Genomic DNA, 24,863 nt, shown 5'->3' with positions numbered 1-24,863 from the left:
ATAAACGTTTGTGTGCTCTAGGCCAGCTGCAAATCACTAAAATATTGCTTTCATAAAGCTATATAATTGTATTTTGTGAATCCATTATTTCCTAATACTCATTTATCTGGCCATTAGGCATTAGAAACGTCTGGCAGATGTTACTGCAGAAGCAATTCAGAGAAAATATTTGCAAGAAGATAGGTTAGCAGATTTGTAAATGAGTTCAGGGCAGATATGTTAAAAATCAGCATATAAGTGGTTTTGGGGTAAAAAAAAAAAGCAGGCCAAGGCTCTACCAGGCAGCAAATCCAAAGTTAGAGCAGTTAATCCCGGATCAAAAATGTCACTGCCTCTTGATGCAATGTACTCAACTGGTACAGCTTAAGGTAACAGATTATATTTGTTCAAAAAGGCAAAAACTCACCTCTGTGCAATTTGTATTTGATCAAATACCACTTTTTCTCCCATAGTTGTCACTGAAGCAGCACAAAGAAAAAAGCTGGCATAAGCACTGTATTATGTGCTCTGGCTGATTCAACATACATTTAATTGTGCCTGATCTGGACTGAATTTGTATTGCCCAGAGGTCTGGTAAATCACAGAACTGGTCTTTATAAAAACATATCTGCAGCCTCAGAGATAAAGGGTGATGTTGATGAAGTAAAGAGGCAATATAAAATATAAAACTGTTATTCTGCCTTAGATTTTCCCAACAGCTCATCTCCCACTTGAGTACCTAACCAAAAAGTTTCCAGTGCAGCCTGTGGATACTCTGTGGTTTCAGCATCAGACTCTTGAGCTGTACGCCTAACTGGGTAACCATTGGGCCGAACACCATATAAATAATTTCATCTAGGCAATTAAGAAAATCACTGGACTCTTCTGTTCACACAATGACAGATTTACAAACTAGAAGTTAAGAATATGGTTTATTCAGGATACTTTAAAGTATCTTTTAAGTATGCCACATTATGGCTGAGGGAAGGGAGTGTTCCATAAACAAGATCATGGTTTAGCAGGAACTTGCTATAGAACAAGAGTATCAACAAGGTTATTAAATTGCTCATTTAATAAAAGCTTTATTTTTAGCAGAAAAGTTATTTTATTAGGCAGAATGTACATATTCTTGTGGTTTGCATTGGTTAGTAAACACAGAACTTGTAAAATGTCTCCTGAATACTGAAGTCCCTTAGTTATCTGCAGAACACATGAAACTAGCCCTAAATTCCCCCAGCATTATTTGAAGAATATGTCTGAACTGTGTCCAGAAGGATGACTGCAAAACCCAGTCTGTTCCCTGTGCTAATCTAGTCACTGGCTGCTACAATAAAGTTGTCAACAAAGGTGCAAGCAACTGCCAAAAGGGACAACTTCCACAACGTAGCACCTGTCTATTTTAGATTAGACACACACAACAACCCATCACTTCTCTTGGGCTACTGATGGGAATGACTTTCGGTCCCAACACGTTTGGGCCAGACTTACATCAGTTACCTGCAGGTTAAAGGCTTTTTATCCTCCCATTTTATTACTAGTGTCCTCAGAGAGCCACTCTGCCAGCTTCCCATCCTCAGCCTTCCCCTCTCCAAAACATTTCACTAATATGTATCTAAACTATACTTTCACTCCTCTTCTGCAACTTTTTGCTTCAAACTCAGTTCCACAGTGCTAGATTGTTACAAAATAATAATTTAAAAAATCCTTCTTAGTTGTGATCTGACACTGAAAGGCTGCCTAATTACAGTACAAACCTGTGCAGTTCAGCTCCATGCCGAAGGGCTCTGGGCAAGTGCCCTCCAAGTACAAATAAGAGGCTAAGCCTGGTGATGTTTTCCAAAGGAACAGGCAGAGGCTGCTCCACATGCCCCCGCAGGCTCCAGAACCAGCTCTGCGGCCCCAGCAGCTGGTCTGTCCTGGTGCCAGCGAGGCCGGGGAGGTGGGGTCTGGAGGGCATGTGGGTGCAGCTACCTGGAGGTCTCCTCTTCCCTATTATGTTTCAGGCAAAGCATCTGAGAGGGCTGTCAAATGTTACATGGACTGGAGAAGCTTTATGCAAAAATGCCCAGAGTGGAGCTTTGTAAAAAGCAGCTGAGGATAGGACCTAACAAGATTGGGTTTTCTTGTGCCAAAATGACTAATTATCAGATGAAATGTCAAAGATTATGTACATGGTAGTAGTGTGGCAGACGCTGCAGCTATGTGAGGCAGGGAGTACAGCCATCCTTCATGTGTTTTTGATAGTACAGCATGGTTTCTTGTTATTTAGCAATGAGCCTCACTTAAAAAAATGTTCTGGGTCCATCTCCACCTGCCCTTTTCACAGCTTTCCAGGGCTGCTGCCCATTCCTCTCACCCCACGCTGGCACTGCTGCCTGTTTCAACAGCGCTGAAGCTGAGACCAAAGAATAAACTCAGTTGAATACTGCTAAGTTTGTCCCAAGCAATGCAGATGTCTTCGCACTGGGCTCCATTGCTCTCCTGTTTCCATTTTGATGCAGTGCAGAAACACTGGACTTGGCCCTGCAGCAAGCCACCCCAGATTGAAAAGTTGTGCTTTACCTCTTCGCCTCTGCCCTGTGCCTTCAAATGCAGCATGGAGACCCACCTGCAGTTCTAGGCACCAAAGGTGCCACCTCTGCGCACATGTTCAGCCACAGTGCAGGACAGCACTGAGCGAAGGGTTTGCAATACACTGCCATAATCCCTGGTGTGTCACACTGGTGGTGTTGAAACGGCCGTTTTTAGCAGAATAAATTAATTACTCACTAGTTTTTGTTTGGGCCAAAGAGATGCTAAAACTGCTCATTCGGTTTCAACATCACAGTGACACAGTTGTACTCGTCCCGTTTCCAGGAACTCTGCAGTTTACGTCAGTCAGGGCTCTCTGCACCTCGCTCCAGCACACGGCATAAGCCTTGTAAAAAGAGATACACACAGAGAAGCAGGGTAAGTGGCAGAGATCATCCTGCTGCTGTTACAGAATAATATATCCAAGGGTTTAACAATTTATCATCAAAGCTTTCCCTATTCAAGTATCTTCTACAGAGGACTTTGTAAATAGGAAAAGGGGAAACACAGAGACCCAGGCACCCTTTTAGCAATGCTACGTCAATTAGAAATACAATGATCACTAGGTTTGGGCTTATTGGTGACAGTTTTTCTTCCCTTCAATTTGTGTTACAGCCCAAAATCACAAAGCTGTGATCCCCGAGAACCTCCTTTATAATGCATATCAACTTTTGTTGTGCTCCTTTGTTCCCAGTGTGACGGAGCATTGTGGTGCCTGTGTCCAGGGAGCAGGTTCGCTTTATTGTTCTTGTAAATATGTACTGCTGGGCGCAGCTCGGTGGAAGGCATTGAGTTTGTGCATGACTGACGCCGACCCGGACAACTGCTCTGACCCCCAGCAGATGGTGGTGCAGGGGCTGCAATGATCTGGAAGTAATAGCATGTGCCATTTCTTTTTGTTTGGAACAGACAGCCAGACCCTGCATTTCCCTCCCCTGCGCAGCAACAGCTGTATATACAGTACAAACTGGCGAAACCCTAACTGTCGCGCCGCTATTTCTCCTCTGCCATCAATCAGAAAACCTTGAGTGCTGCGACTTCATAGAAATTAAACACTATATGAACGCCACATGGCTCTTTCCAATCCTAGTAAAACTGTGTGCATTGAGGCATAGATCAGTTGCTTTACTAGAAAAAAGTGAGTAATCGTTAAAGATATCCACCGCCCCCAATATTATACTCAGTAGTGGTGGATTTGGTGGTTTCTTTTAACCTTTACCCAGAAAAAGCCAGGGTATATGAGTCAGTATCAACTAAGAATTTTAACTTCTAGACTACATATACCCTGTATTGTAGCTTTAATAAGTTTTCTTTGTCACTTGTATTTATCTGGGACCAAAATAAGTGTTTGTTTTGAAAGGAAGGTATAAAATGGGTGAAAGTCCACAAGTGACGGTTTTTTCCAAGGCCAGAGGAGATTTATTGCTTCAGAGTGATAGCGGAGCAGTTGGTATTTGTTTTTGCGAGAGGCCAGATTTTTTATAATTCATTGTATACAGGGCATCTCATCAGAGGTCAAAAATGACAAATAATAGCGTGTTTGAGTTAATAATCATCCACTGTATGTTTAGCCTGTGTTACCAATGGCCATAAAATTGTCCTGGCAGTCCGGAAGGGAATTTCCTTGGGATGGATGGAATAACTGCTCCCTGCCCCTCCTCTCCCAGCCCTGGCTGAGACAGCTATCAAAGAAAGGGGCTGAAAACCAGCTGCGCTCTAAACATTGTATTTCTGGCCGCTATAATGCGTCTGCGAGGCTTTCAGCAGGCAGGTCAAAGAAAGGCAGACTCGCAGCACTAGAAATGAGGAACAAAGGTAGGAGTAATGGCCAGGAAACGCATTTCTTTTTTCCACAGAACTTGTTCCCCACTCTCTACCAGCATAAACACCTCTTGAAGATTTCACGCACAAGATCTGTAACCTGCAAGCCCATGTCTATACTGTCAGATCATTCCTCTGAGGGAGTGGACACTTTTACTTTTTTTAATTCAGAGCAACCTCCCTCTTTGCGTGCAGGGGAAACCTGTCCTGGGTTTTCCTCTATCAGACTCCCCACATTAATGTGATATTCCTGGGGGCACCTCAAGTCTCCCAGGTCGCAGCATCATGACATTGCTGTTAGGTTGCATTCAGCCTCTGCTGCTGGGCTGTTGGCTGAAATGCATATTTCTCATTATCTTTCATTTAGAAATTTCATCCTAGACTTGAGAAATGACCTTGCAAAGTTTGCTGAGACCAGCTTCAGTTTTGACAAGCTGCCCCCATCTTCTGAAGAAAAAACAGTGTTAGAAAATCCCTGTTTGCCTCCATTGTAGAAACCACCTTGTGTTCATCAACCACCAGCATTGGGTCAAGGAAAAACTGTTTGAATTTCTCTTTGTATGGCTTTTAATGAAAATGATTGTTCAGTCTGAATTTCTTCCAGATTTTCCTGATCTTATTTCTAGCTGCACTACCTCAAACAACAAACACTACAAAGAAGTAGCTTTACTTTCTTGACTAATGCCATTAGCTTTAGTGAGTCTAATCGCATGAGTAAAATTATGCATGTGCTTAGCTCTTGGCAAGGTCAGTGCCAGTGATGAACAGAAAAACTAAGTGATAGTGAAGCCATGAGTAAGAAGAATGGCTGGTTATCCAGATTACTAGGAAAAAGATATAGCTGTCTGGAACACTAAAAGTGAAACGCCACTTGTTAAGATGAGAGGAGAGTGAATTCTGAACCAAGATTGACAATAAATAAAGTTATACTGAAATTCTTTAATTAATTAGCATCCATGAAGTCTCCAGTTACCTCTACAACAGCCATAAGCTCATTAACTTAGTTATGACTTAACTGTTCATTAATTCATTCATTTATACAAAGCTCATATGATATCCAAGCACTAATGAACTTTAACATTAAAAGCTCACGTGTAATACCCTACACGGAAAGAATTCAAAAGGTTGTTTCATTCACAAGTGTCAACCACCCTGAATCCAAGCAATGCAATGTTCTCAGGCAATTTGTATGGAATTTATTTTCACTAATTACAGCCAGAAATAGTTTTTCTTTTTCCAGCACGAGGATTATGGAAAATGGGCTACAGAACAGCAGAGGTTCAAAATGAGAGTGGTATGAAGTCCACCAAGTCCACAACAAATAGAATTTGTGCAACTGTTCTTGACAAAAGAAATAATCCAAGTAGATCTCAACATGGTAGTATTACAAGATAATTATTTTTTAGGATTACTTGTTCTTTTACCATGCCTTTAGACTACTTTAAAAAAATATTCTGTTTCAGGAGTGTATAACTTCCTGAATGTTTTAAATAAAGAAACAGCCCCAAACCAAGTATTATCTTCAAAGCCTGAGGCCATGGACAGTCCCTGTAAGCCACTAAATACACAAAATCAGTTTATCTTCTTCATACAGGACCAGCATAAGGCTTAACCATCAGTAAATTCTCCAAATCATATTTATGTGGGACCTAGCTTTATACTTCTTGTGAAGCAAATAATTTCCTAACTGCTCTCTATAGCCATAACTAGGAAAATTCCTGTGTGCACATATTTGTATGTAGAATTACAGGTGAAGGATCTCTGCCTGTTTCCTTCCATTCAACATAGCATGTGGTTACGACTGGGACCTAGACTTTCCTAATACATAGTAAAATGTGCTGGCTTATAATATCAAATAGGTTTTTAGTGGTAATTTTATCAAGGGGTTATGTGCAGTTTGTGGTTTTCTTTCAGAGTAGGCTGCTGAGCTCTTTTTTGTATCTTGTTATAGTTAGTCTGAAATTTCCTTAACCACTATATTCAGCAGAAAAATGTGTATAATCAAGAGTGTGGGTTTCTCTCGTGTTTTGTCAAACTAAATGAGTTTTCATTCTTTGGGCGGTTTTCCAAAAACACATTTTACTTGCAGGTAAAGGTGAAGCATGTCAGCATACATTTCTCAAAGAGTCTCATGAACAGTAGAACAGACTAGCTGAAAAAATCAGCTCTAAGTCACTGAATTAAAGGCTTGGGTTTGAGCACATCTCCAGCAGCATAGATTGTAAAGTAATATACATCATGAAAACAACAGAACTGCGACAGCAGCTCTGGTTAAATAGTTTTTTTGCACAAAGACATCTGTTTTCACATTGGTTTGGAACTGTAGCATTGCAAACTCAGTTTGTATTTATATATGAATAAAACTGATAAAACATCTGGAGTCATAAGGTTTAAATCTTCCTTTTGCTTTCATTCTTTGTGATAATTCAGAGTCTAACTGACTAGTTCAATGTTCCCTGCTCTCTTGATTTCAGTGAGATGCAACTAATACCCTTTGGCATACTCTGCCCAAAGCGCAGGCAGGCTGAAAAGGAGCTGTATCTTCTCCAGCATGTGTTGGAAGCATGGAGATTTTTACACACGGAGTTTAATCTGCTGTAGTCCTTGTCAGTAATGACTTTGTAATCCTGCGTTCTGTGGTTTAATCTTAGAACCGGTTTGGTGGGTACAGATGCTAACCATGGCAGGAGGTCAGGGCAGCGTGGGAGCCCCTGGCAGCACCCAGGTGGGCCCCGGTGAACCCTGGCTCTGCTGGTATTTGTGGCTGCTGGGGCCCAGGGGCAGGAAGTACCTGGCCCAGTGAACCCCGGCTCTGCTGGTATCTGTGGCTGCTGGGGTGCAGGGGCAGGAGGTACCTGGTGGGTGCTGGGCAGGCTCGGACAGCCTCCAGGACACGTTACTCTCCAGCTGATGCACATGTTCACTGAAGTCTGGTGGCACCTGCAGCGGCATCCCGAGGATGAGGAGGCTGATGGCAGCGGCCACCGCTGCAGACATCACCGCTGCATGTGGACAGCTGTGTGTGGAGAGCGGGCATAAGGGAATAACACAGTGCCACACTTCCTTGGTGGACAGGCACCGTGAGCACGCGCGGAGGAGTTCTGGGTAAGAGAGGCTCAGAGATGGGCTCTTCGAGGAGGCCAGTAAAACTAAGAGAGAGGATAGTTTACATGCGATAAAAAAACCCACAACCAACCTTCACCTAATGGAAAACAAATGAATATACTTTTCTGAGGTAGGATGAGGAACAAAATTTAATACAATTCAAAGTGTCTTAACAGTGTGTTCTAGAAAAGTATTTAAAAATATGAGGTTATAGAAGTCAGTCATCAAGCTGTTCCCACTGTTAACCTACATAACCACATGATGTTATTACTGTTAACCTCATATTCCCTCCCCCTCTTCCTTCCTATTGTTTGCTATGCTCACTTCTTGCATGTTGCCCTCTGTGAAGGGACTGTACTTGTTTGCAAGGCAATACCAGAGTGAAGCCTCAGTCTGACTGTAGCTTTTGGGAACTACCATACGAAGGTACACTTATGCCCCAAATGGCATTAAGATGCAGATTCAGATTTTTCTTTGCGCTAATGTCCCCTCTGAGGTTATGACACACAAGCAAAAACTATTTAACAACACTCCTGCTGCAGACTGCTAACTGACCTGTCCTTTCTCTCTATCATCCTCAAGACAACGTTGCAAACCCTCCGAGCTATGCTGAATGATATAATCTATTTCAAACAGCAGAGGCACTTCTGACACTGAGCTGCCCAGCTAGCAGCTGCAGTGATAACTTTTGTTGGCATATGCACTGAAGTTCAGATGTAAGATAGGTTCTGTGGGCAACTGCCTGTTTATTTTCTTTCCTAGATACGTGGTTAAACCACATTGTACATCCTGTGCTTTTAAAATTCCAGCAGGGTTGTATCACAGTACCTACCACTAGAAGGTGTGATTTATACCACCAGATACAAACTGCAACATCTCGAGATAAACCTGCTGCTTATAATGAAGATTCAGATAACTGTGTGGTTCTACTACTTAAAATGTTTTTTAAGGTCACTGGACTTTAGAAACAGCTAGGATTTTACCAGACACACACTGAGTTATTTTTATAAGAATATGGATTCAGCTGAGAAGGGCACTCTTGTCTCCTTGCATGTCTCTTATATGCTTGTGCTAAGCACATAAGAGACACAGAGTGCTTCTACACAAATAGATGCAGGTCTGTTGTCTTCTCATCTTTCTCCAAGCCACCGAGGCAGGAGGCAGTTGCCAAACCAGAAGCTAGCCAGCATGTTCGCTAGTACTGTGCCCAAAGGAATGAGCTTAGGGGAAGTCCAGAGCCAAAGCTGAGCTGGAGAGAGTTTGGTCTGGACTGGTTGAACAAGATGTTGAAATCTTCAGCTCAGTTATCACAGCTTGCACCCAGTGCTCCCTGCTCCTGTCGGCTCTTCTGCTCCAGAGCTCGGCTGCTCAAGCACTGCTGGCCAGCAGCTTCCTCAGTACCACTGCGGAGACCAACCTCCAGGCTAAAGAACTTCTTCCCTGTCCACAGGGAAGGCCTAGTCCCTAAGGACACTGTGGCCTCTTGCTCCCTGCCTTTTCTCCTCTTTCCTCCCGAAGTAAAATCCTGAGGGGTTGGGAGAACCATATGAATTCCCAGATGAAGCTGCTGGCATCCACTTGGCACAGAGTTGTGGAGCTGGCTCTGTTCACATCTGCACATGTCTGTGAATCCAAAGAAGCAGAAAGTGGTCCTGTCCTCCAGTTTACAAGGGAGAGTAAACTGGATTTCCTTCTTTAACAGCCTTCTGCTTTTGAAGGTGGCTAATGGTTCTGAGCATCCAGCTAGAGTCACGTGGCAGAGCATCTGCTTAGAAGAGTGAACCCCAACACTTGCTGAAATCACATCCTTCAGAGGCACATCCAAGCTTTGCTTCTCCAAATCGTCCCTGAAGCAATGGGTCTTGTTCACAACCCTTCCATCAATATCAGCCGGGCTTAAATCAAAAAGTCAAACTACCAATCTGCAGAGCAAACACAAAATTTTAAATGGTGCAAACCTTCCATTTAAATTTTTCTTCCTGAGCTCTGGAAGTGTTCACATTCATCACAGACCAGAAAGCAGGGCCTAGTTCCCCAAGGTACTAGATGCTTTCGGTTTCCAAAAAATTCAACAGGAATTGCTCACACTCAACTATGTTAAATACAAATTTTTAACAGCAAGAAGAAAACTCAATGCATGAACAATATTAAAAAACCCTCTGTGGTTTTATTATCTTTCCTTCCACTGGCTGCTCACATAATTTCAGGCTATTGTTTTTGACTTGAATAGTATTCCTGGCCTTTTGAACTACAGACTGCTTATCACCAAAAAGAAAAAAAAATTCAATGGTTATTTGTTTTATAATGTACCACTTTCAGTGACTACAATAGTTTCTGTAATTATTAATTCTTTGAAATAATATAACTGCTCCAGTATCCAATTAATCTGGCTATTAATCAAAATGCCTTCTTTGTATAATACTAAAAGTCTAGACACTGCAGATTATTGTGTGCTATATTTTTAGACCTTCCAGTTTGATTCAAAACACACTAAAAGAGGGGCCCCAGAAAATGACCATCTAGAGACAGTCCATGGCAAATATCCAGAAACCATTCTTAATGGAATGGAGCTAGCACAAGCTGAGATCACACTTTAGCCTTGGGAGGAAAAAAAAATAGAGAGAAGATGTTTTTAGGAAGAGATTTCCAAGGGGATTATGAGTTGCTCTTTGCAAACAATACAGAGGATTTCCAGTATGCATTGTGCTTTTGCCGAGAACTGTGCCTATGAGGGAGCCAATCAAAGTCCTTTCATACCTAATGAGGAGGGGGAAATCACGATGGGGAAAGTCCCTTAATGATAGCGAACAATAGCTGTTTGTACAGCGAGTAGAATTACAGCAAACTTTGTTGCCAAGCAATCTCTTTAAACATGATTTTACTCATCTGAGACATTATTCATTGAATTAGTATTAGCAGCAGAGAGCATATGTGGGAGAGAAACCCAAAATCATATTAACGGGATTACCGAAATTTTATCTTTTTTCCTAATTTGGGAGACAGCAGAGGTGAAGTAATAAAAATTATGTGAGTTTTGGAATCTCAGTGGATCTTTAAATCAATGTTGCATTTGTACTTGAATTTAGATTGACCTGTTACACTGAAGACATAGAGGAAGCTGAACAGACTGGACACAATCCTTGATGTAAAAGGGTTCATTTTCAAACACTGTTTGCTAATGGAAAATCAGACCCTCACCTTGCAATGGTAATGTTGTTAAATGAATCCAAACTTGGGGTCTTCTTTTTTTGTTATGTCGAAACGTTGGAGCTCATCCAGGTAACTCCGTTTTGCAGATACCTTCTGTCCCTGCCTGTATGCAGCCATCTATCCAAGAGGTCACCACAAGCTTCGCTTTACTGGTTGGAGTCTTAGCAGACCCCAAATGTTTGTGTGCTAAACAAATATTATGTTACGCATTTTGGTTGCAGATGACAACAAAATTATGGAGTCAGGCTTTTCATTTAAAGTTGATTAAAAAAAAAAAAAAGTGATGTAATATTTCTATGTAAGAAACCTAACAGATTTCATAGCTCTGCCTCTAGATCCCAGTCTCCTACTGTTCAGGTTTTATTCACTATTCAGAGAATAATTTCTTTTCCATTTCCCACTGTTTCCTGAGCTCCCCATGAATTAAATTTTGAACTCAATAAATAGGAATGACAGAACGTTTGGTCTGTGCAGCCTGACAGAGCTATAAAAAGCAACGACATAGGTGAACCCCAGTCAGTGGGTTTTGACTTTACTCACAGCTCTGGTAGGAAGCTCGAGTTGCTCAACAGTTATCAGCTTGGGTTTGTTTTTATACCATTTAACTGATTCACATGGAGCGGGCGCGTCACCGATTGACAAAACTACAAAAGCTCCAGCTTAAACTCCTGTGAGAATATTTATTTTATACTGAGAGAAAAAAACTTGTCCATCTTCCTCGCACACTGCACTTCCCTGCACGCTCCCCCCATCGCTCACTGAAGGCCGCGGGTCCCGCCGCGGGGCTCAGCTGGGGCGGGCAGGGAAGGCCACGACGCCGGGGCCCACACGGGCCCCCTCCCGGGACCCCCACCCGAGGCCGGGCCCGAGGGACAGCGGCGCCGCGGGGAGCCCGCCAGGCCGCGCACGTGCCGGGCCCGCAGGCAGCACGAGGCGGGCGGTCCCACATGCTATTCCCGCGAGGGGTGAAGAAAGGAGGCGGTGGTGCGAGTTCTCCTCGCCGGTGCTTCAGCGAGCGCCTCGTCAGTCACCTCTCCCCTGCCTCCTCGCTCCGAATGGTTTTTCCCTGGCCACCCCCTCGGGTTGGCCCGTCCCTCCCGGCCGGCGGGGGAAGGCGCAGGAGCGAGACGCGCGAGAGGGAATCCCTCAGTTCCTCCCCCCGGGCTCCGCGCGCTCTGCTCTCGCGAGAGCTGCCCCGCTCCCCGCTCTGCCTGCCGGCCGGCGGCGCCCAACTCTCGCGAGAGCGGCGCGGTTCCCACGCCTCGGCTGTTGTGTCTGAGGGAGAGCCCGGGCGCTGAGTGGGCGGTGCGCGCTGTCCCCCCGCTCCCCGCCCAGCGCGTGTCTCACGGGCCCGCGCACGCGCGCTCCAGGCCCGCGGAGGGGGCGCTCTCGCGAGAGTAGGAGTTTTGGCGAGAGTTTGTGGAAGATGGCGCCTGTTGTGACAGGGTAAGTGCGGGGGTTTCGCAGCGCCGCGCCGGGAGCCACCTGGTTCTGGGGGTGCTGGGGCGCCGGCTGCGCCGCTCTCGCCCGTCGGCGCCTCTGCCGCCGCTGTGGGGAAGGGAGGGCTGCCCTCCGGACGACGCGGGGGCAGGACCCGAGACGCAAACCCCGGGGGGCTGAGATCCCCCCGGGTGGGCGCACGGAGGAGGCCCCCGGGTGACGGGCTGCGAGCGGCTGGGCTCTCCGGCGGCCGCCCGGCGCGGGGATCCCGTCAGGGCTGGGCGCTTCCTTTGCTCTCCTTCTCTCCGGCACGGATACCGCGGTCGGGACTCCGTGCAGGGTCGGTGCTCATCCCGCCGCTCCGGAGCGGTTCCCTTTCTGAGGGCTTCCTAGAGAACAGCGGAGCCCGGCGGGAAGGGCACCAGGGGCTGGTGCAGGCCGGTCCCCCGTCCCTGTCGCCCCAGCTGCATCCCGCCATAGGAGGGGGACCCCCGGGCTCCTTCGGCCACAGACCGGGCACGCTCGGACAAAGGCTGTGGCTCCTGCGGTCAGGAGAAGTTGAGCGCGGTGTTCCTGCCCTGTCTGAGCCCCTCTGCACGGCGGGGACCGGCCGGAGGCCCCGGCCCGGTTCGCGGAGCGGCTCTGTGTCGGACGGTGGTGAAGGGCTCTCGGTCGGGCGTCCCAGGCCGTCCCACACCCGTCCTCTCAGGCTGGGGGGCTGCGGTTCCTCCGTGTACACCATTCCTAGGGCTTTGTTGAGTTTTCTTAGCTGCCTTCCTGCTAATATTGCATCGCAGTGAAGGAGATCGGCCTCCCCACCCCACTAAGCCACGCTGGATCATGATGAATGATAGTTGCCATCCCTTTCAGCCACACTGGGTAATACTTAATCATGGCTAGCCAGCTGCAGCGTGTGTCACTGTAGTGAGTGACACCCTCTTAGACACCTACAGCTGGTGAATAATAACAGATCCACTGCTGGTATACAGTATGCAATCTCACATTGCGTATTGCTATCCTCACCACATCTTGAATTCTGCTGCTTATTGTAGGTGCTGTGTCCTTAATTTTGGTCTATGCTGAGCACGTGTGATCTCCCTCTAGGTGTTGAGGGAAGGGACAGTCAAGAACAGGCAGTTTCTGTACTCCACCTGTTTGTTCCAAATGAAATCTTGACTGGTGAAAGTGCCACTGTGTCTTTCTAAAACGTGGACCTTATTTTATGATTTCACAGTGTGTCTGTGACCTTCTGTCTTCCCTGTGGGATTACATTGTCTGCAGCATTGGCTCTGTGGTTAGAGAGCAACAGCCTGCTTGGGGGTGGGGTGGAGTTGGTGGTTGATGCTTTTGTTCTCATGGAGAAGGTAGCATTATGGTATTTAGTTGTTTTGTTTGGCTGCAGTACTGTTTCCAATTCCTCACTCTTGTTTGTCGAAAACTAAATAGAAGCTTTTGCTTCATTTCCATCCTGATAAAGGCATCTTGTGGCTCATACACATTTTCTCAATTAAATGTTCTTTAGGGAAGCTGGTCTTGTTTGTTATGGTTCATGGAGTGTACTGTTTTAGAGGTTAGAGTTGAAAGAAGGGAAAAAATGCTTTTAAAGTTTGCTATAAGTGTTAGTCTGCATTCTAGTTAGCAATTAAGTTTTTCCACGTTTCTGTTCGTTTACTCATCTGAATATTTGGGCTCCATTTCCTTTTGTTCATTGATTATTACAGGTTTGTCAGAAGTGTTTTCATGTTTGTGATGTTACCTTTATCCTTCTCTCAGAGATCTGTTAAAATGTTGGCAAGAACAACTGTAGTCTTTTGCTTGTTTGTTTTTTAAATAAATGATCAAATAATTTTAGCATTAGGAAAAATAGCATTTTAATGAGAGTGAAAAAAGCTGTGCAGTTTAGGATTTTAATGCTAAATTTGTTGTTCAAAACCTGTAAGTTGAACAATTATCTGAAAAGTAGTCTTGTTTTCTTACTGTGAAATATTTTTACTGTTGGTAAAATGAAGTCTGTTAACTTTGGTTAATGTTATAGTTAGATTACATTAAGGACTCTGTATTTTTTTATTATATGACCTGTTTTTGGAGTACGGCTCTTATGTCTGTATTAGAATGAAGAATTGATGATACTTCAGTAGCTGATTTTTTTTTTCAAAATAGTCAGTAAAGACTGTTTTCTTTCTAGACTGTTCTGTAAAAGCTGACTTGCATAGGAAAAAAGTGCTTGCAACTAAATAGCTATAACTGAAGAATGTAATACACAAATACTGCAGTGTATTTTCATGGACAACTTGCAGTTCTTATGGGTTCTCAAACTTTGAGATAAAGCATATGGCTTTCCTGCCATCAGTGTAAACTGAATGGAAAACTATTTTTGTTGTTGTTGTTGCTTTTTTCCTTCTGTGAAAACTGTGTGCCTTAGCCTAAATTACGGTACATAGGTTTAAGTGGTGTTGGAATGGAATAGTAGGAGTTCACTGAGGTAATTTTGTGAGGCGGTCAGGGTACATTAGGAGTTTCTTGTTTGCAACGTGTGGCATACTCCTGCTACTTGCATCACAGGGAACATTTTGATCAAAATTGCTTGTATACACAGTGTGACTGAGCCAAAATTACACAGTGACAGAACTAGATATAATGAGAAAGCACACAGAAACATGAAGCAAGTAACTGAAAATGAATTATTAACTATTTGAACTGTTATTTCAAATGAAATGGCTAATTTATGCCTGGGATAGTAGGATAGTATTTTGGGAGGTTGTGGAGAATTTTTGCTTTTTCTTGTGAATGGTTAGGGAAACTCATCAATTTAAGATGACAAAATTAATGAAAGTGTTACTTAACTAGAGCACGTTTTGAGTGCAAACCACTTTGTTTTAAACCATTACTGATACTACAAAAATATCTGTAGGTCTCAATTAGTTTGAAAATCTCTGTGCTATGCCTAATACAACTGTATGACAGGGAGAATTCTAATCCTGAGAACTTAATTTTGTGTCATTTGAAAATGACATAAATATGGTATGATACCTTCTCTGTAGTCTGGGACAACCTGATATTTAAAATACTAGAAAATAATGCAAGAAACCCTTGCAAAGGTTCCTATACCAGCAAACAAGTGAACGAAATTTAGAAAGAGTAGAAAAAAGTGAAAAATGCTAGATAAAGGTTTGAGTACTTGTTTAGCAGCAAAACCCTCCACAATAGCAGCATACAAGATAATATTTGGAGTATTTTTCAAATAGGCTGAAAAGCCTTGAGAAAGACAAAAACAACTGAGTCGGCTTATCACTGGTATGATGTTTTCCATAGGCACTGTGAAGTAGAAAATTGTTTTAGTAACACTTTTCTAAGCATCAGACTATTTAAGTTATGTGTCTGAATTAGTCATCCCAAAGTTCTGTGGTTAAGAGGTGTTCCCTCACTCAGAATATGTAACGATTTAAGGGTAAGGGAGGACAGATCGGGGATGACACGGGAGAATGTTTGGCATCAGTGCAGTAAATTTTATCGTAGTGGTCTAGGTGTGCCAGCCATCTGGTTGTTTTGCGTGTTTGTTTTTAATGAAAACTATGGGAAAACTTGTAGGAAGTTTTTGAAGGGAGAAGGTACTCATTTGTGGAGCTTTCCCAGCCACGAGGAAAACTGAAGAGAAGTTCAGAGATGAAAATATAACAGTTTATCATAACTTTAACCTCATCTACATCCTGATTAGTAATTTTAGGATGAGGACATTGACCAGTAAGGGTCTTGAAGTAGAGAGTGAAGTGGATGCTGCTCAGTAGATGGGAGGGGGGGAAAGACTTGTGTGGTCTGACCTTAGGCTAAAAAAGCTATCTACAGAGGAATGTTCAGAATAAATAAAACAGGGTCATCTCTGGATTTTGAAAGATGAAGAAGGATGCTTCGTTAGTTCAGATGCGAACTGCTGTGGTCACAGGGTAAAATTTCGGCTATTGAAAGCATATCTTAGTGATGTGGTGGGCATTGCCAGGATCTTGGAACCAGATTATTTCTAAGAGCTATAGAGAACTGTGGTTTGAGGGCTGATGCTTAGTTAAGAGTCCTGAAAGTCAGTGACTTGCAGTGGTGGGAAGGAAACTGAAGCAATGATAGGAAGAGTAAGACCTGTGTTTTGTCTGCTGAGACTGAGGTGATAGTCAGGCATCTGTTCAAAGACAGACACAAGCAGAGGTGTTAGCTTGGACAGCATGGGAGATATGAAGTATAAAGTATGTTTCTGATTAATGACAGGGAGTTAATAGTTGAATTTGAATCCTGACCCTGGATAAAGTGAAGGAGAATGGAAAGGAATGTAAGACAAACCTATTAAACGATTCGTAAAATAGTACAGGTGAATGAGGAATCTCCTTCAGGAGGACACACTGAAAGAAAATCAGAATGATAAGGGATGAATCATGGCAGCAACCATGCCAAGGAAACCAGGGAGAATGTTTCTAGAAAAGAAGCATTACTGGTAGTCTTAGGTGATTGACAAGTCTAGGAAGATAAGAATTACATATTGATTCTGAGCCTCATCACAGGGTTAGGCTGCAGGAGATGTTAAAATGGTTTCAGTGAAGCTCAAGGACTGGAAGCAGGATTATATAGACTACAGAAGCAGAATTCAAGGATGGGATTCTCCAGGCTACAGTTTTTACTATCACTGGAGGTTTAAACAGTGCTTATTAAGATTTGAGTAATGGCATAACTACAGATATTGTATTGTGTATATGCACATGATGACTGTTAAAAGTTGGGGAAAACTCGTTTACAATCAAATGAGTAGATGGTTTCGTGTGACTAACATTTAAATCATTATCAAGGAGCATGTCAATGTCTTAAGTCTGGCTATTGGGAAATCTTTGTGAGCACTATATTTTGGAAGGAGTCTTCTGACATGCTTGCAAATATGCTTTTAACCTTTTGTAGTTTCAGGAGGAACAATATTATGAAGTTAAGGTCTTACTTTGGGTTTTATTTGCTTTCATTGTTTATTCATTGCATTCAGAAGCTCTTTGTGATTTCTGACTTATTCTGGTTGGTGCAGAGCACAAAGAAACTTTGAAAATAATCTTTTTATAGCTTTATTTCTCCGGAAATAATCTGTAGACTGTTTTATTAGGCATAATATGTGTGTGTTTTTTACGGCTAGTTAAAAGGCAATATCCTTTGCTGATATCTCTTTGCAGAGAGAACTCTCTGTTAAGTATGCTGTTCCATACTATGAGTTGCATAAATGAACATGGGTTCTTGAATGAGTTTCTTTCTTCTCATTTGTTAATTTCTACTCTGCAGTAATAATTCATTCTAGGATTGTTTTTATTATTTGAACTTAAGCAATTTCTATATTTAAAAATAATGTGAAAAGAAGATGAAGTAGCCTATAGCTACTTATAAAGCCTTCCTAAAAGACCTGTGGTGCCCTCATAGACAAAGATTTTGAAAAAAAGTTTTATAGTTAGTAACTCATTTTCGGTGAAGCATACATTAAGGGGCAATATATACCTATTCTACACTGTGTTTGCTTTTTGATAAAACTGAAGGAAGAAATGGTAATTTTAGATTTGAAAGATACATATTTAATACAAACAGGTATTAAATTTTATGCAAAACATTTGACTCTTTATTGGGAATAAAGCATTTAGTTTATGCAAAATATTAGTTTTACATTTGGAGAGCAAATCATGTCAGCAGAATTTTAAAGTTTCAGGACATGTTTTCTATGTTTGCAAAACTTGCCACCCTAAATTTTTTGGATGTTAATTGCAAGCGCATTGTTAACTGACCCATATGAAACTGTAATGTGCTGAATCACTGCCTCCCAAGAGCATTTCACAGGGGAGGTGTACTTTTAAGTGTATTTTTTTTAATTTACATTATTGCAGTATTTTTTTTTAATTGAGCAATTGTAGTATCTGTGTGCTTTTAAAGATTTGGTTGTTTATTCCCATGTATTTAGATGAAGAAGGGAAAAAGGTAAATGTCACTAGCTGTATTGTCAGGTGAAATCTTAATTTGTTGACAAAACCTGATATGCCTTTTAAGTCTATAGTATTTCAAGTGAGTTTGTAGTTATAGGTGTAAAATTATATTATTCATCTTGCTGTACTTTCATTATTTTTATGTGGAAATGCTTATAATCTTCTAATACTGAACACTTTTCATACTTGTCTGGAACATAATTACAATAATAATTAAAATTATATGAGGTGAGGAAATAATATGGAATTATAGTTCTCTCTTTTCAATGTAAAAACTCAGAAGAGGAAACAGCACAAAACTTCTTCGAAGAGAAAATTATTAATAGAAACTAGCAATTTCCATATCATTATATTCTTACTGAGTCTTGGAAAAGTAAGTGCTAAACTTAGAGTTTGACATTATCTCATTTCCTGGGCTTCTACTTATGTTGTGGTGCTCCCTACTCATAATTCGCATGTGTGTGTGTATCTTGTGGTTGCTACCTTTTTATAAAAAACGTTAAGTAAGGAAACTCTCTTTCATGGCCTGTTTCTCTGTAACATCATAAGCAACTTCTCAGGGCCTATGTATACGATTTAAAATAATTTAGTTTTCTGGAAAATATTTCATATTCTTCAACCGGAGTTTAGCCAGCTAGTGATGTATGCCGTGTATATTCATGCTCTTTTGCTCATAAATGTAAAAAACTACATATTTGCAATGGTAAACTTTTTTACCAAGAAAGGAGAATAGGTGGGAGATTCAATATATACAAGTTTAAGACATCTCTTGGTTAAGGTTGCAGTTTTAGATCCTTACAATAGAAGCTATAACTTTACAAGGATAAACACTATTTTTGTGTTCCATTTAAATTTTTGTGGTAATTTTTGAAAATCTTGACTAATCTATAAACTTTGACCATAAGGTATAATCTTTATAATGTTTTGCTATTTTGATTAATCAGATTATTCAATGAATGGCATGCTGCTGGGGCATGATATATTCTTTCTAAAGCAATCTGAACATTTCAGTCAACAGCACGTTTCTTCAGTAAGTTTGTGAGGCTCTTTTTTGAATGTGTTGTTTTATGTGATAATTCCTCAAAATATTCTTTTTGATTTTAAGTATATATTTCTGTAATTATTTAAACAAAGTTGTTTTCATTGCTTCACATGGAAAACATGAAGGCATTAAGGTGGTTGTGTTAAGGTGTAACTTTTCCTCGTTTGTTTTTTATGCAGGAGCAAGAACTATCTATTTTTCACTGTAATTGCATTACTACCTTGTATGAAGTGCCATTTAATCAATATATTCAAAATCCAGAACACTTGTGTTAATATGTAACAAGCTGTATTGGCAAGAGGTCATTTTTGACTGCTCTGTGTGAGATTACACCTGTTACTTAATTTTTCTGCTTCTGGTAGGTGAGATTCAAAGGTATATATTGCAATTGGTCCTAGCCAGTCTTTTGATTGTTAATCTCATTATTTATAGTTGTTCAAGCAGCAGAATGAACATTTATAATTTTCCCTTTGAGTAAGGACACATGTTGACATTTTTCTGTATGTGCCAGAATAAAAAATCTTTCTATTGGTATTCTTGGTAATGTTGCCTGGTCTGTGGAACATTTCATCTGCACTTTGTTTTTTTCAAAGCTGTACTTGTGGCATATTTCCAGTGTGTGGTGCTTTGGGAGATTACCAGGAAATTTGGTATCAGAATGAAACTTGATCAGGCAGCCGTGAAATTCAGAATTTTTGAAGCCCGAGGGAACTGAATTGTGTAAAATACTGGACCCTAGTTTTTGCTGGACCATAGAAATGGCACAGGATAAAAAAAATATTGGCAATATCATACTTTTCCTGGCAGCTCTTATTTTAACTCTGTAATTTAATTTTGTCTGGGAACAGTGGCAGAGGATCTTGCAGGCAGAGTTTCTTTTGCAAGCTGTTGATTAGGAACTGCCAGCGTAGAAAATAAGGTTAAACTTATTTGCTCAGCAGATTTTGTGAAACTAAGCTTTTATCAGCCTTTGATACAGTGCAGGAGGTCTCTGAATAGTGGGTTACTGCTTTCACCAGTGCTTTTATGTAAAGGAAACTTCAAAATGAAGGTCTAGGGAATTAGAGGTGCTTGCACTCACTCTGAATTTATGCTGTTGTGAAAGAGTTCTAAGACCTGGCATAATAGAATAAATAATAATTAAACTTACTCAGTTATTTTGTTGTTGTTGTTCCAGCCATCTGCGTAAAAGCCCTTCATGTCCTGAACATGATAAAACAAGCACAAAAAACCCAGTGACTTGCCAAGGTCAAATGCAGAGTCCACAGCAAGGTGAACATGGTATTACTGTCTCCTGATTTGGTTCTTGTTGCTCTTTGTGGTTATGGCCTGTTCAGAGTTTGGGTTTTGGCAGGTGGCGTCATGTCTTCTCTCCCAACTGTGATTCTGAAAGATGCTCAGAAGATACCAGACTTTCTTAGGTTTTTAGTCTGCATAACAGAAAGGTATGATAAGGAAGACAAAGAGTGACTGTATTCATAATTAATGTGTTTTGGTAATAGTGAGGGATATTGGAATAGACACTAGAGAGATGCTGCTCTTACATAATTGAGATGTAAAAGCAATGGAGGGGACATGACCAGTGGATGAGTGTGTCATGAAGGAAAATGAAGCGGCTCTGCAGTGTGCTGTAGAATAAATTATTCTGCATACGTATTTATTTTTAAAATTAAAAATATTTTACCGCTTTCAAAATCAGCCATCTAGTTCTGGCTTCAGCAGTGTGTGTAAGAATTCAGAAAAGCAAAAGCTTTATTGAAAGATTGGTGTTATTCTGCATGTGCATGTTGCTTTTCACTCTCTCTTAATTTTGTAGTAGATATACAGTGATGACTAGTAAAATCCTTAATAATGTAATATCTTCCAGAAGCGAGGGGGATATAGCAAAACTATTTTGGACATGTCTTCTCTGTCCAAGTATTTTTTTGGCCGAAATTTTTTTCTTCTGCTGTTCAGCACTTCTTTGCCAGCACAGAGTCCTGGGGTGTTGTTTTTGGTTTGTGTGGTGTGGTTTTTTTGTTGTTGTTGTTTGTTTTGGGTTTTTTGTGTGTGCGCTTTTTTTTTTCCCCTCTTTTGCATTCCATTTTTTTTTTGGTATTGCATAGTTGGTGTTGGTTTTGATTTGTTTACATGTGTGTTACAAATCTCTCATAAATTAGCTATGCAGAGCAGTTAATCAAAATAAGTATTTGGGATTAGGCTTCCTCTTTAGAAGAGGCTTGTAGCATGCTTGATGCATTATGACAAACTCAGTCTGCACAGGTGATACTAACTTTGAATCGTAATGATCATGTAAAAGTTTGAGAAATCATTGTATAAGTACTAAATTTGCAAGGGTGGTTCCCAATATTAATAGTTTTGCTGCTGATTATTGAGGTGAATGTGCCTCTTAGTTTTTCTGCAAGAGTGGCTGAAGACTATATTATGTAGAGTTAGAAAATAGAGAGCTCTCTAAATCTGAAGATTTTTTTTGCTGTAAAGATCATCAGAAACAGTAAGGTTAAGGCATAAAGACTTACTTTAATATCGATTTTAATGAATAATGCAGAAATTGACCAGGTTCATGTTCAGTTTTGATAATACCATAAATAAGATTTGTGTTTGCAGTGCTGATGTTTAGATAGCAGCAGTCTCAAAATAGTGAGAACTGTGTTAAAACAACAAGAGAACTACATTAATACAAACCTCAGAACTTTTTGCATTTTTATTTGCAGTGGGCAAACCACCTGTATTTCACAATAGTTAACAGGCAAAACAAAGGAGTCATTATGAAATAATGTTTAAAAAAGGTCTTATTGAGAAGTTTTACTCACAGTTAGCTTGTTGAAGTGATAAATCGTGCTTCAAATGGTAGCAAAGTAGAGCAGGCTCTTAAAGTCACTTGCCTGTGTTAAAGGCTACTACAAAGTATAGGACAACTCTTTTGTTGTATTCCTTGAGCTATAAGGATAATTGTTTTTCTTTTTGACTCGCTGCATCTGTGTGTAGCTTTTGAGACTGCAGTAAATAAAGGGTGAGCTCAGAACATATGCTGAAGATACCTGTCAAGGCAGACTTTTAAGCCAGTCCTTTTGTGCATGTTCCCTGAATCTAGGCTGAATTTCCAGATATAAATAACATCTATAAGAAAGAACCCTCTGGACATATCCAGTGGTTTTCCAGTGTTTCCTCCAGGTAGTTTTTCTGGACAAAATCTTGGTTTTTTTTTCCTTTTAATGTTGTTCAATACTTGGCAAGCAATCTGAAAACCTGAACTGACTCTTTGCTGTTTCACTGTGTAGTTATATGGCACTTAGAAGCAGAATGGTTAGAGTTGCTAGTTTGCATAGTCATTCAAGTTGTATTGCATGAGATCAAATTTGAAAGTTTTTCAGTTAGAACAGTTCTTAAAGAACCCCAAAAGCAACAGACCGATGTGTGCCAAAAGTTATTAGTCAGTGATGGGTATTACATCTGTAGAGATAAGAGACTTATTCACTTACTGGAAGTTTTCCTTTGTGCTTCTGGTGCATAGGATTCAAATTGTGGATATTCTTGTTTAAGGTACTCTCTGAAGACAGATTATATCCTACTTAATGTCCTGATTTTATGCAATTTCTTCAGTAATGACATTACTAAAAAAAAAAAATAAAAATAGAAGATACTATTTTACCAATGTCCACGCTGCTTTCCTAAGTAATATTTTCTCCTTTTTGTTTTGACGTTAGTTAAAAAATGTGTATAGCCACCGCTTGACATTCCTTTCCTCTGAATCCAATTTAGATCCGGTCAATTCTGCAATTCTGCTTCCTTTTGTTATATATACAGCATACTGAAATAATGTGAGTTTGTTTTGGTCTTTTTAAAATTTTACTTAGTTGCTTTCAGTCTTGTTCTCTTCTGAATTTTGCGACTCGACCTCGGTTAGTTTTGCTTCTACATCTTGTTTTTTGTTTTCATGAAGTAGTACCCAAGAATACTTCCTCTCCCCCTTTTTTCTGTCAAGCTTCCGTATAAGCCCTTTTCTTGTTGTTCCTGGGCAGTCTGTGTTTACCTACCTTTGTCCAGAGCAGTACTTCCAGAGTACTTCCCAACAGCCTTGCTACTTTGGATCTGTCATGTTCCTTTTTTTTCTCCCATTTTTTGCTGTTAGTAGCCCTGTAAAGCTTATGGTGTGCTTAGAGCATCCCCACCATTAGCTACAGAACAGGGAAGTCAGTGTTAGTACGTAACCAGTGTGAAACTCTAACAAGTGTATGTATTAGATCAAATCTAAACCCTCTCTCTTGCTTTTTGGAACTTGGAGTTTGGCCGTATCAGTCTTTGATCATGATAGGGGATGTCTAATGAGCACTGGTATGCTGCTTGTCTCCCAGCTACAGAACTGGTGAGGGCTGGAAAAAAAACAGAATCTAAAGAATTCAAGAACCCCACATATCTTGTGTAACAAAAGACAAAACATTCAGAGAGATGAAGAAACTTAAGTTATATGGGGAAGGCAAAAGAAAGATCCTAAATGTTAATAATGTATTTTGGGAGGGGTAGGATCATAGTAGAGGATCACTTTATTTTGGAGGAATTGTGTTATTTCCTTTCACTACCCTTCTCTCTTTTGACACGTCTCAGTCCTCTTCATCATCTTAGAAGTGTATGGGAAACTATTCTGTTATCCTTTTGCTACTCCAAGAGGCATGGATAAAATAGAACTTTGAATGAATTCAGAGACTGCAGTCTATTGCTAGTGGCTTTGCAGGGAGTATATTGAAAGCTGTGAAGAACCAGGACACTTTGTTCTTACTAGCATGGTGCATTTCTAAAGCAACAGAAGTGGAAGAAAGGATTGTTTTTGAAGTGATGGAAGCAAACAAAGGAAAGCTGAGCCCAGTTTTTGAAAGCTAAATTCTGTAAATAAGCATTGCCCAAAAAGGGGTGTGTATATACAGATAAACTTCAGGTTGTTTGTTATACAACTTAAATTAATGTTTATTGTACAGGTAGTTTCTCCTAACATAAGATGGGTTAAAAGAGTGTGTGTAACTTTCTGCATAAAATTGTAACTTTTCTTTTTCCTTGGCTCAGAAGTTGAATACAAGCATTACACTTGCTTAACACTTTTTAAGAACCTTAGAGAAATAGTATTCATTCTGGGGTGTTTTAATATAGGTTAAAAACTACGAGTTTGGTTGAAATAGTCCATCCTACATTTGTTCTCATCAGAGAAGGAATTTTTAGTAGTTTGTAGATTTTGTGATACACTTGTCTGCTATTGTTGCATCTCAAATAAATACCTGTTTGAAAGGTTAGTGTCAAGGTATTCCTGAAGTATATCTGTAACACTGGTGCACTTTTTTTTTTTTGTCAACAGTAAGCCTCGATTTACTCTCAGTGATTAAGCAGCTCATGTAGCCCTTTGGCTAAAGCCCTCCTCCTCCATTCATTTTGCAACAAAATTTAAAAAAGTCAAATAGGCGTGTGCTTTGGATATCGGAATTAAACAATAGTTCCAACCAGAGAGTCTTGATGTGTGCAGCCTTTCTCCTTTGGTAAAAGGAACCTTCGAACATTCAGTCTTGCAACACTGAACTGTAGTTGGAGAAACAGGAAGCAAACACTTGGGCTTTGTCCCAGATCTTCATTGCTTCTTTTGTCTGTGGCCTCTTCCTTTTTTCAGCTGCTTTCTTGATTTCTATCTTGGAAGCCAAAAGCAACTTCATGCTGTTCTCCTAAGAGCT

The 24,863-nt window shown here is 40.9% G+C and overlaps 1 protein-coding gene across 2 annotated transcripts in view; it reads left to right on the top strand.

Moving 5' to 3' along the window:
- The first annotated feature begins 12,097 nt into the window (after nt 1-12,097).
- The window catches only part of RBPJ (recombination signal binding protein for immunoglobulin kappa J region), a 66,598-nt gene continuing 53,832 nt past the window's right edge, over nt 12,098-24,863 (top strand). The window contains exon 1 of one of the 2 annotated variants that reach the window (XM_080344295.1): nt 12,098-12,132. In XM_080344295.1, coding sequence (XP_080200421.1) covers nt 12,113-12,132 — 20 coding nt within the window. In that variant the 5' untranslated portion in view covers nt 12,098-12,112. The remainder of the gene's footprint in view (nt 12,133-24,863) is intronic. The other variant, XM_080344294.1, reaches the window with a different exon arrangement.

Source organism: Nesoenas mayeri (assembly GCF_963082525.1).
Source record: "Nesoenas mayeri genome assembly, chromosome: 4".
Classification (NCBI taxonomy): domain Eukaryota; kingdom Metazoa; phylum Chordata; class Aves; order Columbiformes; family Columbidae; genus Nesoenas; species Nesoenas mayeri.
Note: the sequence above shows the minus strand (reverse complement) of the source record. Positions and strands in the feature narration are given on the sequence as shown.